Genomic DNA, 12130 nt, shown 5'->3' on the forward strand with positions numbered 1-12130 from the left:
TTGAAATGGCAAAAAGCCATAAAATGGTACGAAGAAAGAGGTTGACTTAACCCCCAAATGTATGAAATTGTAACTTGATCATATGTAAAGTTGCAAAACTTAAAATAAATTTATTTTTAAAAAAAAGATAAAATTGAATAAATAAATAAATAAATAAACCATCCTCGATCTGTCAGCAGGGGTCTACCACCAATTTCCTCCGGTACAAGACCTTCTGTTCCTAACCGAGACCCCTGTCCTATACCACGACCAGTGTTCCCTCTAAGCTGAGTTAGTGTGAGCTAGCTCACAGTTTTTTAGCCTCCAGCTGACACATTTTTGTCTTAGCTCAGGAAGGAGGGCTCTAGAGCAAACGAAGTCATACAGTAGCCAGATCACTTGCTCACAACTTTAATGCCCGTAGCTCACAGAGTAGAAATTTTTTTCCACAGCTTAGAGGGAACATTGACCATGACGTGGCACGAATGAAGTTGACAGCCTGGAGAGTGGCGTCAACAGCTTTTCCTCCCGCATAGCAAATGTCTTGCCAAACTCCAGAAAGTCCACTACACGAAAATCTTATCATTACAAGAGTGGCTAAGCTTTTTTTCCTCCTTGGGTAAGGATGCCCCTCAAGCCACCTCCGCAGGTCTCGAGAAGGTTTTCGAATTCCTCCTGTCTCTTGCTGACTCGGGACTGTCACATTCCTTCTTGAAGGTTTCTTTGGCCACACTTTCGGCCTACCATGTTAAAGTTGAGGGATGCACACTGTTCTCGCATCCCCTTTCTAAACGTATCAGAAGTCCTGTCGTCCCCTGGGACCTTCCCCTGGTCCTTTGCCAACTCATCAGGAAACCCTTTGAGCCGTTCGCAACTTGTGATATGAAATTCCTGTCCTGGAAAACAGTCTTTCTGGTGGCTGTCACTTCAGCAAGGCGAGTTGGAGAAATACTGGCTTTCAGACATGACACTCCTTACTTGTCATTTTTGCCAGACGGCATCCACCTTGTACCTGACATCTCGTTCCTGCCAAAGGTAGTGTCAGAATTTCACCTACAGGCAGAGGTCTTCCTCCCGGATTTCTTCCCTGATCCGACATCCCCAGAGGAGAGGCTGTTACACACTTTGGACACGAAACGTGCCCTTCTGTTCTACTTAAACAGAACCCGCCCAACGAGATGGGACTGTCAACCGTTCATCTCCTATGCACCAGCAAGGCTGGGAACTTGCATCACGGCTCAGCGTTTGTCAAGGTGGATTGTAGGTCTCATCCACCTCTGCTACCTTATTGCTAAGCAGCCATTGCCTGGCCCTATCAGGGCTCATTCAACACAAGCTGTTACAGCCTCAACTGCCTTCCTCCAGGGAGTTCCCTTAATGGACATTTGCAGAGCCGCTACATGGGCTATGCCTAATACGTTCATAAGGCACTATGCCCTAGATGTCCGAAAGAACTCTCGTACTAACATGGGACGTCACATCATATCCTCGGCTTCGCAGTAATGACCTGCGAGCACCCTCCTCCAGGTAGGCCACTGCTCGCTAATCTCCCATGGGTGTGAAGCACAGAGACCACGTCGAAGATAAACAGGTTGCTTACCTGTAACTGGTGATCTTCGAGTGGTCATCTGTGCATTCACACCACCCGCCCTCCTTCCCCACTTATGAGTGTCATGTCAGCTTCTACATTTTTCATAGGGGTTGATTTGCGGCGGTTTGAAGGAACTGGCGGGATGTCCGCGCCCACCCCTCTGGGCATGCGTGGTGGAGTTCCTGCGCATGCCTGAGGTCTGGGCGCAAAAATCCATTAGAGATTGCTACAGTACCGATCGATCCAGCGCAGGCGCACTGTATCCCATGGGTGTGAATGCACAGATGACCACTCGAAGATCACCAGTTACAGGTAAGTAACCTGTTTTTCCTGGGTATACACAGTGTCTCTGATCAACCTTGCATCAGATCTCTGAACCTTTACTTGTATGAATGCTACACTCATCTCCCATTCCGTTCATCAAAATGAATCCATATCATTGCTTGTATTAACTGCTTATAATTCTGAAAAAGAAAGAGAAGCTTGCCCTATAACCTCTGAAAATATTTTCCTCTGTACATACCAAGTTGATTTGATACAGGAATATACATATGGTAAGGTAAAGTGTGCTGTTGAGTCACAACTGAGTCATGGCAGCCCCATACGTTTTACCTCATGGGATTTTCAAGGCAATAGGTGAGCAGAAGTGGTTTGCTATTGCATTTCTCTGCATAGCAGCCCCTGCCTTCCTTGGTGGTCTCCATCCAAGTACTGACCATGGCTGACCCCACCTTAGCTTCCAAGCTCTGACAAAAGAAAGCTAGTCTGGCTTCGTAGGGCTGCTACATACTAATGGAGTACCATATATTAGAATTACTTAATGTTACATATTATACTTACTCAAGAACAGTAAGAAGTAGAACATGGATTAGTTTTCACTTAGACCTCCTTCATATTGACTTTCAGTAATGTGAGGGTTGATTCCCCATTATGCATAGTCAGTTGCAAGAATATTTTCCACCCAATCAGGAATTTAGTCACATATAACTTCAGTCATGCTAAGTTAACCCACCCGCATTTTTCTTTTATAGTAGAATGGTTCCTCTAAGTGCTGTGGGCTTTGAGAATTTTTGTCCCTTTGAAATGGAAGAGAACCAGGTGGAAAGGACTGTATGCAAATGTGCTTGTATTTATTCTCCTAGGGGCAGACTGTTGCATGGACGGCACTTTACATACAAAAGTATTACAGGGGATACGGCAATTACTTTTGTATCAACGGGAGTTGAAGGGGCCTTTGCTACAGAAGAACATCCTTATGCAGCACATGGACCATGGCTACAAGTAAGAGGCCCTCTCCTCCTGCAGCCACTCTTTCCTTTTCTGGGTCACAAAAAAATAAGTTTTCCTTGGGTTTAGCCATATTATATTTAGGTCAGAGAATCCTATTTTTTCCCCAGTTTTTAGAATTGTTCAGAGAGAGGAATTTTTTTAAAGTAATGGCAGCTTCTCATATTCTGTTCTGTGTAAACAGCAATTTTCTCTCCCAGAATCCCTGAACATTTTTACACACTTTGCATCCTCTTAATTCGTTCTCTCACCACTGCAATGCAGCTACCTATGTAGTCTCAGTTGAACTGCACACTGTAACTTAGGAGATAAGATTGCAGTACTTGAACCCATTCAGACTGAAAAGGCAACTCAAACAAGCAGAAGTAGAAATATTGCAAAATAATCTTCAGAATTGTAAGAAGTCCTGGTCTTTGAGGAGAGAGTTTCGGAATTATCCTGAAGCTTTAGTTCAGGAGCTCCTAGTTGATCTTCAGTCTTTTGTGCAGTCCCACATTGTTTATTTATTTTACTTATTTATTTAGTTCGATTTTCCACCCACCATCCCTGCAAGTGGGCTCAGGGCATGTTAGAATCCCAAGATAATATGAAAACCATATTTCTGCTAAAACACAAACCAAACACAGTCAGGTGGATTCACCTTGACAACAATGCTCAGTTTGGGCTGGTTCCATTTGGCCAGCATTGTCAGCATGGGGAGGCCAAGATAAATGTGGATGTCTGCTGCCTCATCCAAAAGCCCAGCAGAATAACTCCGTCTTGCAGGCCCTGCGGAATTGTCATAAATCCCGCAGGGCCCTAATCTCAAGAGGGAGCTTGTTGCACTATCCTAGGGCCAGGACAGAAAAAGCCCTGGCTCTAGTTGAGGCCGGACGGACATCCTGGGGGCCGAGGACTACCAGAAGATGTTGATCAATTAAGCACAACACTCTGCGAGGGACCCGAAGATATGCAGGTTCCTGGCCACATAGGGCTTTGAAGGTTAACACCAAAATCTTGAACTGGATCCTGTACTCTATTGGCAGTCAATGCAGTTTGGCGGCGCACTGGTTGAACATGAGCTCACACAGGCGTCAGCATCAGCACACGTGCCACTGTATTCTGCACTAGCTGCAGTTTCTGGATCAGGTTCAAGGGCAGCTCTGTGTAGAGCAAGTTACAATAATCCACTCTGGTAGTGATCATTGCGTAGATCACTGTAGCTAAGTCCTGGAAAGTGAGATATGGGACCAGTAGCTTGACCAGCTGCAGATGGTAAAAAGCCAATCGAGCAATGGTGGCAACCTGGGCCTCCATTAAAAGGGAGGCATCCAGGATTGCGCTTGCACAAGCCAGCCACTGGAGACTCTCCTACAGCTACTCTGGTATTTCTTTAACGTTCCAAAGGGAGCCCCTCCCCTGCAGAGCTCATTAGAGGCCATTAGAGGTCACGTGCTCTGCTGGGAGGAGCCACACACCCCCCCCTTCCTTGAGTCCTTTCTTTGCTGCCGCATTGTGAGGACATGTTCTCTCCAGGTCCAGTTGTTGTGAGTTTTCGCGACGTTTTCTTTGCTTCCTGGGGACTCTTCCCTCTTTGGGAAATGTTGCAGAAGGCTTTGTTTAAAAATGGACTCAGTGTGGTACAAAAATGACCCGTTCAGCTGAACACTTTCTCTGCCTTTTCTGCTTGGGTGAGGTCCATAATACATGCAAGATTTGCCTCCAATGTACCCTGAAAGCCTGCTCAGATTGTGCAGCGTGCTTAAAGGCAAGCTTATGGGAGAAAGCGCTTACTTGCTCTGATAGCCCCACAGCGAAAACATCTGCCGCGGCAGAGCACAGTCAATCCTTGCCTTTGAAATCACCAGTTAGAACTGACCAACTTGCAAGCCTGCCATTGTCTCAGTTGTGTTGGTTCCAGGGACAGAACCGATGGATCAGGTCTGATCGCCTGCCCATTCAGTTGAGCGCTCTGTGTTGGAAACCCTGCCTAAGAAAGCCCGTTCCAAATCCAGACATGAGAAGCATCGTTTCAGTTCCAAGATTCTCCTGGAATTGATTAACTCTTCAGTTCTAGCCCTGCCTTAGGTTCCAGTGGAATGGAGGGAAGTCTTCCCACCACAAACACCTTCTCCACATGCCTCTACGGCTCATTCGTTCTCAGAAGGGGAAATAGAGCCTGGCTAGGGCACATTGGTGGTTCCAGCAGCTAGTCTATCATTGGAACCATCCTCCCTAGCACCATGGCAGAGTTCTATGCCTCCGCTTCCTTGGCAAGACTATCCTTATTATTTTCATTCTCCTAGACCTCAAGAATGGGGTGACTGGCAATCAAGAAAAGCACCTCCAGAACTGAGGCACCCCTTTTCATGGAACTGTGATGTGGGTTTGCCAGTTTGGTATCCTCTTGCAATCTCTCGCCACCCCCTTATGTGGCATTTGGATCCAAGGAAGAGCAGGTTTTGAGAGCTAACTCCCCTTCTGGTCCAGGGTCAGACTTACCATCGGACCCTTCCCTTTATGACACTGTAGGGGACCCTGATCCATTGTAACCTAATGAAGATCTGAAGCTCTACGCAGAACAAATGATGTAAATGGCTAAATCGTTGGCAATAGAGATGACCTCCAGCAACCCAAGACCTCAAGACAAGATCTTAGGCAAGCTCTATGTAGAGTCACCTGGTATAATCGCTGTCCCTATCCTGGAGGGTATTGCTGACTTCTCCAAGGCCCTCCGGCAAAAACCAGCTGGCATGTCTGCCACATCCAAAATGTGGAGAGTTTATACAGGGTGCAACAAGAAGGTCATACCTATTTATTCAACCATCCTCTGGCTTCAGCCCTCATAGCTGAGGAGATGCGAATGAAACAGCGTACAGGTGGACATAGAGAGGGGCAAAAAAGTTTACTTTTCTGCTACACCCACCAAGCACATTGCCAACTATCATGTAATTATGGGAGGATACCAGTTGTTCCTCTGGGAAAAGGTGGCTGCTTATATGGAGCTTCTGCCTGAAGACAAGAAGCCTCTGGCTGAACTTATCCAAGTGGAAGCATTGCACCTATCCAAGCAACAGATTAATGCAGCCAGACACACCTCTGACACCTCCTCCAGGACCATGGCTTCAGCACTCATACTGAGGTGAAATGCTTGGCTGCGCTCCACAGTTTTCCCTCCTGACACCTGGCAGAAGGTGGAAGACCTTCGTTTGAGGGAATGGTACTGTTTGCTTTGTCAACCAATGATCTTTTACCCCAGGTCTAGAAGAACAAGTGAACAGCTCATTCATTTGGCATCACAACAGGTTCCGCCACTCCGTACAGGTCTTGGCAGACATATAGATTCCACCAAGTGCTATCAACATACTCCTGGCACTCTCACCAGCAGCCTCACTCGTCACAGTATCCTACATAGTGGCCCTTTTCAGGGTCTGAGGCACAGAGCAGGAGCAGGTCCAATCATGGAGCTAGACATTTGGGCTGACAGCCAATGCTCCCTCTAAGCTGTGGAGTCTTGTGAGCAAAAGTTCTACTTTGTGAGCTACTGGCATTAAAGTTGTGAGCGAGCAATTTGGCTACTACGTAAATTAGTCTGCTCTGGAGCCATCCTTCCTGAACTAAGACAAAAATGTGTGAGCTAGAGGCTAAAAAACTGTGAGCTACCTCACACTCAGCTTAGAGGGAACACTGCTTACAATATCAGTCGCTTCCCAAAGAGCCATTTTTGGTGGTGATCTGTTAGCCAGGAGAGTGGGAAAGTTAGCAGCTTTGAGGGCTGACCATCCGTTTATTAAGTTCCAAATGAGCCATGTAGTTCTGAGACCCAGTTAGTGCTTTTTACCTAAGGTGGTCTCTAGTTTCTGCCTTGCTCTGGACATTGTCCTTCCAGTATTTTTTCCATCCCCTACCTCAGAGGCAAACCCCCCCCCCCACTACATTCCTTAAATGTGAAGAGGTCTTTATTGTTTTACTTAGACAGAACAAAAGACTTCTGGCAGTCCCAGTGCCTTTTTGTGTGCTACTCTGGTAGCTCAAGGGGGAGGCCAGCCTCAGCACAGACCATTTCTGGAAGGATAGTCCTGGCTATTCAGTTGGGGTATGAGCAAGCCAGTCTACCGTGTCCTCTGGAGCTTCGGGTGCATTCTACATGGGCACAGGTAGCGTCGGCAGCATTCCCAGAGAGGCACTCCCTTGGAGGATATCTGCCAAGCAGTGACATAGTCATCATCAGACACCTTCGTTGAGCACTATTCTGTGAATGTGAATGCGAGAAGGGATTCAGCAGTTGGCAGAGCCGTACTGCACTCCTTGTTCCACTGAAACTCACCCTGCTTCCAAGATAAGAAGCTCTGTAGTCTTCCAATGTAGGACTGCAGAGAAAACTGAAGATGAAAACAGTGTTGCACTTATCTGTAACTGTTGTTCATTGAGGTGTCTGCTGTGCAGGCACACATTCTCTTCCTCCTACCCTGCTGTGAGTTCATAGGATGCAGTTACATTCATGACATTCGGGGTGGCTCAGGACGACTGAGGGAAAGGGGGAGGCTCCTCCCTGCGAGGACTGTTAGGCAGGCAGATGGACTCTAACGTGACCATTAGGGGGTAAGATGGCATCTAATGAGCTCTGCAGGGCAGGGACTCCCCTTGGAGTGTTAAAGAAATACCAGAGTAGCTGTTAGAGAGCCTCCAGTGGCTGGCCTGTGCTAGTGGAGCCTCAGTGTGTGCCTACACAGAAGGCACCTCGATAAACAACAGTTACAGGGAAGTGCAACATTGTTTTCTCCTGCATGCTTGAGTATTTTGTTCCATGCGCCCCCTAGGAAGAGCTAGTGAATGCAGCAAATAGAATGTAAAGTAGGGTAGTTCTTCATTGTACCGTTTCAGAGGAGATAGCAGAGCCAGGAGCAATCTTCAGAGGAATTATTTGAAGTAGCTGAGTAAAATTCTTGCACAAAAGTTATAGAGCTCCATAATTTACATAGCTCCGTGACCATAGCTAGATGGGGACATTTCTTCATCAGAAAATTGCAATGTGAGGTATGTAATTTGCGGCTCTTCATTCTGGTGAGTTTGCACAGAAAAGGATGACAACCATAGCTATGAGGCCACTTCTGCCATTATGCAGTTCTGACATTTCTTTCCCAAGAGCCCTTCTATTCTTTGCTCCTGCAGGTGTCACAATTGGGCTGGGTATAAATATTATTTATCATTTTACATTTTTAACATTTTCTTCAGGTGAATGAGGCCTGTTCATGCATTCAGAACTTTTTAGAGGGCTAAATCTTGCATAACATTCTTGCTTGTTTTCTGAGAAACATTCTGTTTTCTCCTTATTAGAACAGCATAATCTCATGACTTGGAGTACCCTCTAAGAACCCTGTTAAGGTCTGTGCTCTGTCCTATTCTAGGGTCTTGTCATAATGCCAGACACAGTTCTCTAGGGTTTACAAAAGCAGAAATTTATAGGAAAAAGTGCTTTGCAGAACACTGAGGTTACTTCTAGAATAATAAGTATGTTACAACTTAAAGAATTGACTGTTCTGAAGTATTAACTATAAACTGAAAAATATGTAGATTTTTCAGAGTTGATGAAGAAGAGAGTAATCTTCATTGCTGGTTTGTGGGTGTGACATTCCCTCAAGTGGCATTACCCACCTCCTTACTGCTTGCTGCCCAATAATTTAGGCATAACTGGAAGTGGCAGGGAGGTTATACTGAGCGATTAAGGCCTAGTAGGAAGCTGCTTAGTAGATAGGTTGCAAAAGCAAAGAATGCTAAGAAGCCCATTTTCTTAGGATGAAGTGGTAGCTTGGCAAATGAGTACATTTCATATGATAGAAGCAGATAACAGAACAAAATCATAAAGAAAAATCCAGTCACAGTAACTGTTGTCTATGATCAGACAGAGAATGCAGCCCTGAATCCTAGCTTGGTGGCAGCAGGCCAATATTCTGCAGTGGTCTGCTCACCTCAGCTCGATCTGATTCATAGCAAGGACACAGGAGCACTGTGAAAATGTAGAAATAAAGGTTTTTAATTAATGCTTGGCCAAGAGTATTTTATACCCTATTTGAAGCCTGAAAATACTTGGCTCTAAATAGCATCTATATTTTGGCTTGCTGTAATAGGAGAAACGGTACCAAAACATAAACCTTTTCTAATGTGGTCTATATCTTCCTTCAAGGAATAGGCAGTAACAACCACGAAACCTTAGCAGCAAAAATTGAGTTATATAATGATGGACATGCTGAATCGGTTTGTCTGTTCCAGGTTGTTACCTTTGTTTAAAAGTAAGGGTGTTATACTTGCAACTTTATTCAGTTATGAAGTGGAGATTCCCACAGGCCCTAGAAATAAGTTTGACTGAAATGTATTCTGTTGTGGCATGTGAGTGTGTGTGTGTGTGTGTGTGTGTGTGCGTGTGCGAGTGAGTGAGTGAGTGTGTGTGCGTCAAGTAGTCCTGAGGACGACTGCTTAATAGGTTGATTGTTTCCAAGTGTGTAGTTTAGTCAGGAGATCCTATAATTGTCTGGCAGCGAGAAGTTCTAACTCTTTAGTGTTATCCAGGGTGCACTATGTGGAAGCGAGCTAGAATTGCACCCAAAGGATTGAGATTTTACTATCAGGATAAAAAAGAACTCCAGATTTTGAAATGCACCTGCCCTGAAGACTGTGAGCTGTCAGGGGATTTCAGTGCTGATGAGGTTTCAAAGGGATTGAAGGACATGAAGAGCGGAAAGGTACTCAGCTTTGGTTGCATCCATAATGAGTTCCTGATCAACAGCAGCACATTTAGTAAGAAGTGGCTTGCAAAGTTTCTCACTGACATCATGAAAACAGGAAGACTCCCAGGGGATTTCTAGAAAGCAAAGATAGTTGCTATTCTGAAACCTAGAAAACCAAAACATCTGACAGAAAGTTATAGACCTATTTCCCTTCTGAGCTCCTGTTATAAACTTCTCAAGAGGCTAATCCTGAACAGAATCAGTGACAGAATTAATGAACATGTCCCTATAGAGCAAGTAGGATTTGGACCCCATCGTACTTGAGAAGTACTAAACAACTTTAACTGAGGCAGGGTATCAGAAGTGTCTTAAGACAACAGCAGTTTTCGTTTATCTGACTGCAGCTTATGATACAGTCTGGAGGGATGGTCTGCTGTACAAGTTTTTACAAGTTTTCCCCTGCAGAACATTATTTTGACTCCTAAATAATGTGCTGAATGATAGAACTTTCCAAGTAATTATGGGTCTGTCAGTTAGCAAGCAGTAGAAACTGAATAATGGTCTACCCCAGGGCTCGCTCCTTGCTCCAGTTCTTTTCAATCTATACAGCTCTGATGTTCGTGAGACAATGTCCCGGAAGTTTGCTTATGCTTATGACATGGCAATTGCAGTAAGGCACAAATCAATTGAAAGGACTGAGGAAATACTGACTAGGGATCTCTACATTTTGGCTGACTACTGTGAATAGCACCTTATCCCAAGTCCAGGAAAAATGAATGCTGCTGTTTCCATCTCAATAACAATCTTGCCAATCATGAAATGAATATCTACCTTAATGGCACCTGACTTACACACAACCATACACCTAAGTACTTTAGCATTATCCTGGACAAGTCCTTGAGCTATAAACACCATCTTACCAATGTAGCAGCAAAAATACACACATGAAACAACATTCTCCAAATATTATGTGGTACAACTTGGGTTGCATCCGCTACAACACTTAGATGCTCAGCTTTGGGGTTGGTGTATAGTACTGTGGAATATGGTGCTTCTGTGTGGCTCAATGGCGCCCATGTCCACAGACCTGATATCCAACTCAATACAACAATGTATTAAACCCCCTTTGACCTATTGGCTACCCATGTAGCGCCACATCGCTCCCCTGCATTTCCAAAGACAAGATGCTATTCTTCATGAATATAGAAAGATCATTGAAAACAGAGTTGCCTATCCACAAAGACATGGCTGACGCATGCCTATCCAGACTAAGATCCCAACACCCAGCAATAAGATCTGCACAAATCCTGCAATCAGTTCTACCCAATATCCATAACCTGATAAACACCAATGAGAGGCTTGCAGGACCTTGAGCTATAAACACCATCTTACCAATGTAGCAGCAAAAATACACACATGAAACAACATTCTCCAAATATTATGTGGTACAACTTGGGTTGCATCCGCTACAACACTTAGATGCTCAGCTTTGGGGTTGGTGTATAGTACTGTGGAATATGGTGCTTCTGTGTGGCTCAATGGCGCCCATGTCCACAGACCTGATATCCAACTCAATACAACAATGTATTAAACCCCCTTTGACCTATTGGCTACCCATGTAGCGCCACATCGCTCCCCTGCATTTCCAAAGACAAGATGCTATTCTTCATGAATATAGAAAGATCATTGAAAACAGAGTTGCCTATCCACAAAGACATGGCTGACGCATGCCTATCCAGACTAAGATCCCAACACCCAGCAATAAGATCTGCACAAATCCTGCAATCAGTTCTACCCAATATCCATAACCTGATAAACACCAATGAGAGGCTTGCAGGATTTGACTTGCCATGTAAAATATGCAGATGGCTAATAGAATACAAAGAGGCTTTGGCAGTTGTGCAGACCTGTGATTTAAATGGGGTAAAATACCAGCACCTGAATGCGATTGTAGTGCAGCCTGCCAAACTGGTTTCCACATGTCACAGGAACGTGAGTATCGTGCTTTCCAGGGAGATGTGATGGAGCTCTTTGACATCTCTCCAGCTGCAATTGTCAGTCTGCATACCCATTGTATCAACTTGGTTATGTATTTTATTTATTTAGAAAAAAATTATGCTGCCTCTTCAGCAACCTGCCCAAGGCAGTTTACAAAATAAAATTTAAAAGAACATGAAAAAGATACTAAAATCCAACATTAAAAAAAAAGTCCAGCATACAAATATAGACTGTATAACAGACCAGTGACAGTTTCCAGACTAAAATCAAAAGCCTGGTGAACAGAGACATTTTGGCCTGGTACATAAAAGAAACCAATGTAGGCACCAGGTGAGCCTCAAGGGGAAGGGCATTCCATAAGTGAGGTGCCAGTACTAAATCTTTCAGTATTGTCTCTGGTTACTAACAATCTCATCTCTGAAGGCAGAGGCACAGAGAGCAGGGCTTGTAAGGGAGATCTTAAATAGTGGGCTGGACAGCATGGGGAAAAGCTTCAACTACCCTAGCCTCAATCCATTAAAGGTCTTAAAAAGTAAGAACCAGTGCTTTGAATTATGCCCAGAAACAAATG

At 44.7% G+C, this 12130-nt stretch overlaps 1 protein-coding gene across 1 annotated transcript in view; it reads left to right on the plus strand.

Moving 5' to 3' along the window:
• The window catches only part of SUFU (SUFU negative regulator of hedgehog signaling), a 124902-nt gene that overhangs the window by 88586 nt on the left and 24186 nt on the right, over positions 1–12130 (plus strand). Inside the window, exon 11 of the mRNA XM_015420093.1 lies at positions 2713–2851. Within this exon, the coding sequence (XP_015275579.1) occupies positions 2713–2851 (139 nt within the window). The remainder of the gene's footprint in view (positions 1–2712; positions 2852–12130) is intronic.

Source organism: Gekko japonicus, unplaced genomic scaffold (assembly GCF_001447785.1).
Source record: "Gekko japonicus isolate JY-2015 unplaced genomic scaffold, Gekko_japonicus_V1.1 scaffold29, whole genome shotgun sequence".
In the NCBI taxonomy this organism is placed as follows: domain Eukaryota; kingdom Metazoa; phylum Chordata; class Lepidosauria; order Squamata; family Gekkonidae; genus Gekko; species Gekko japonicus.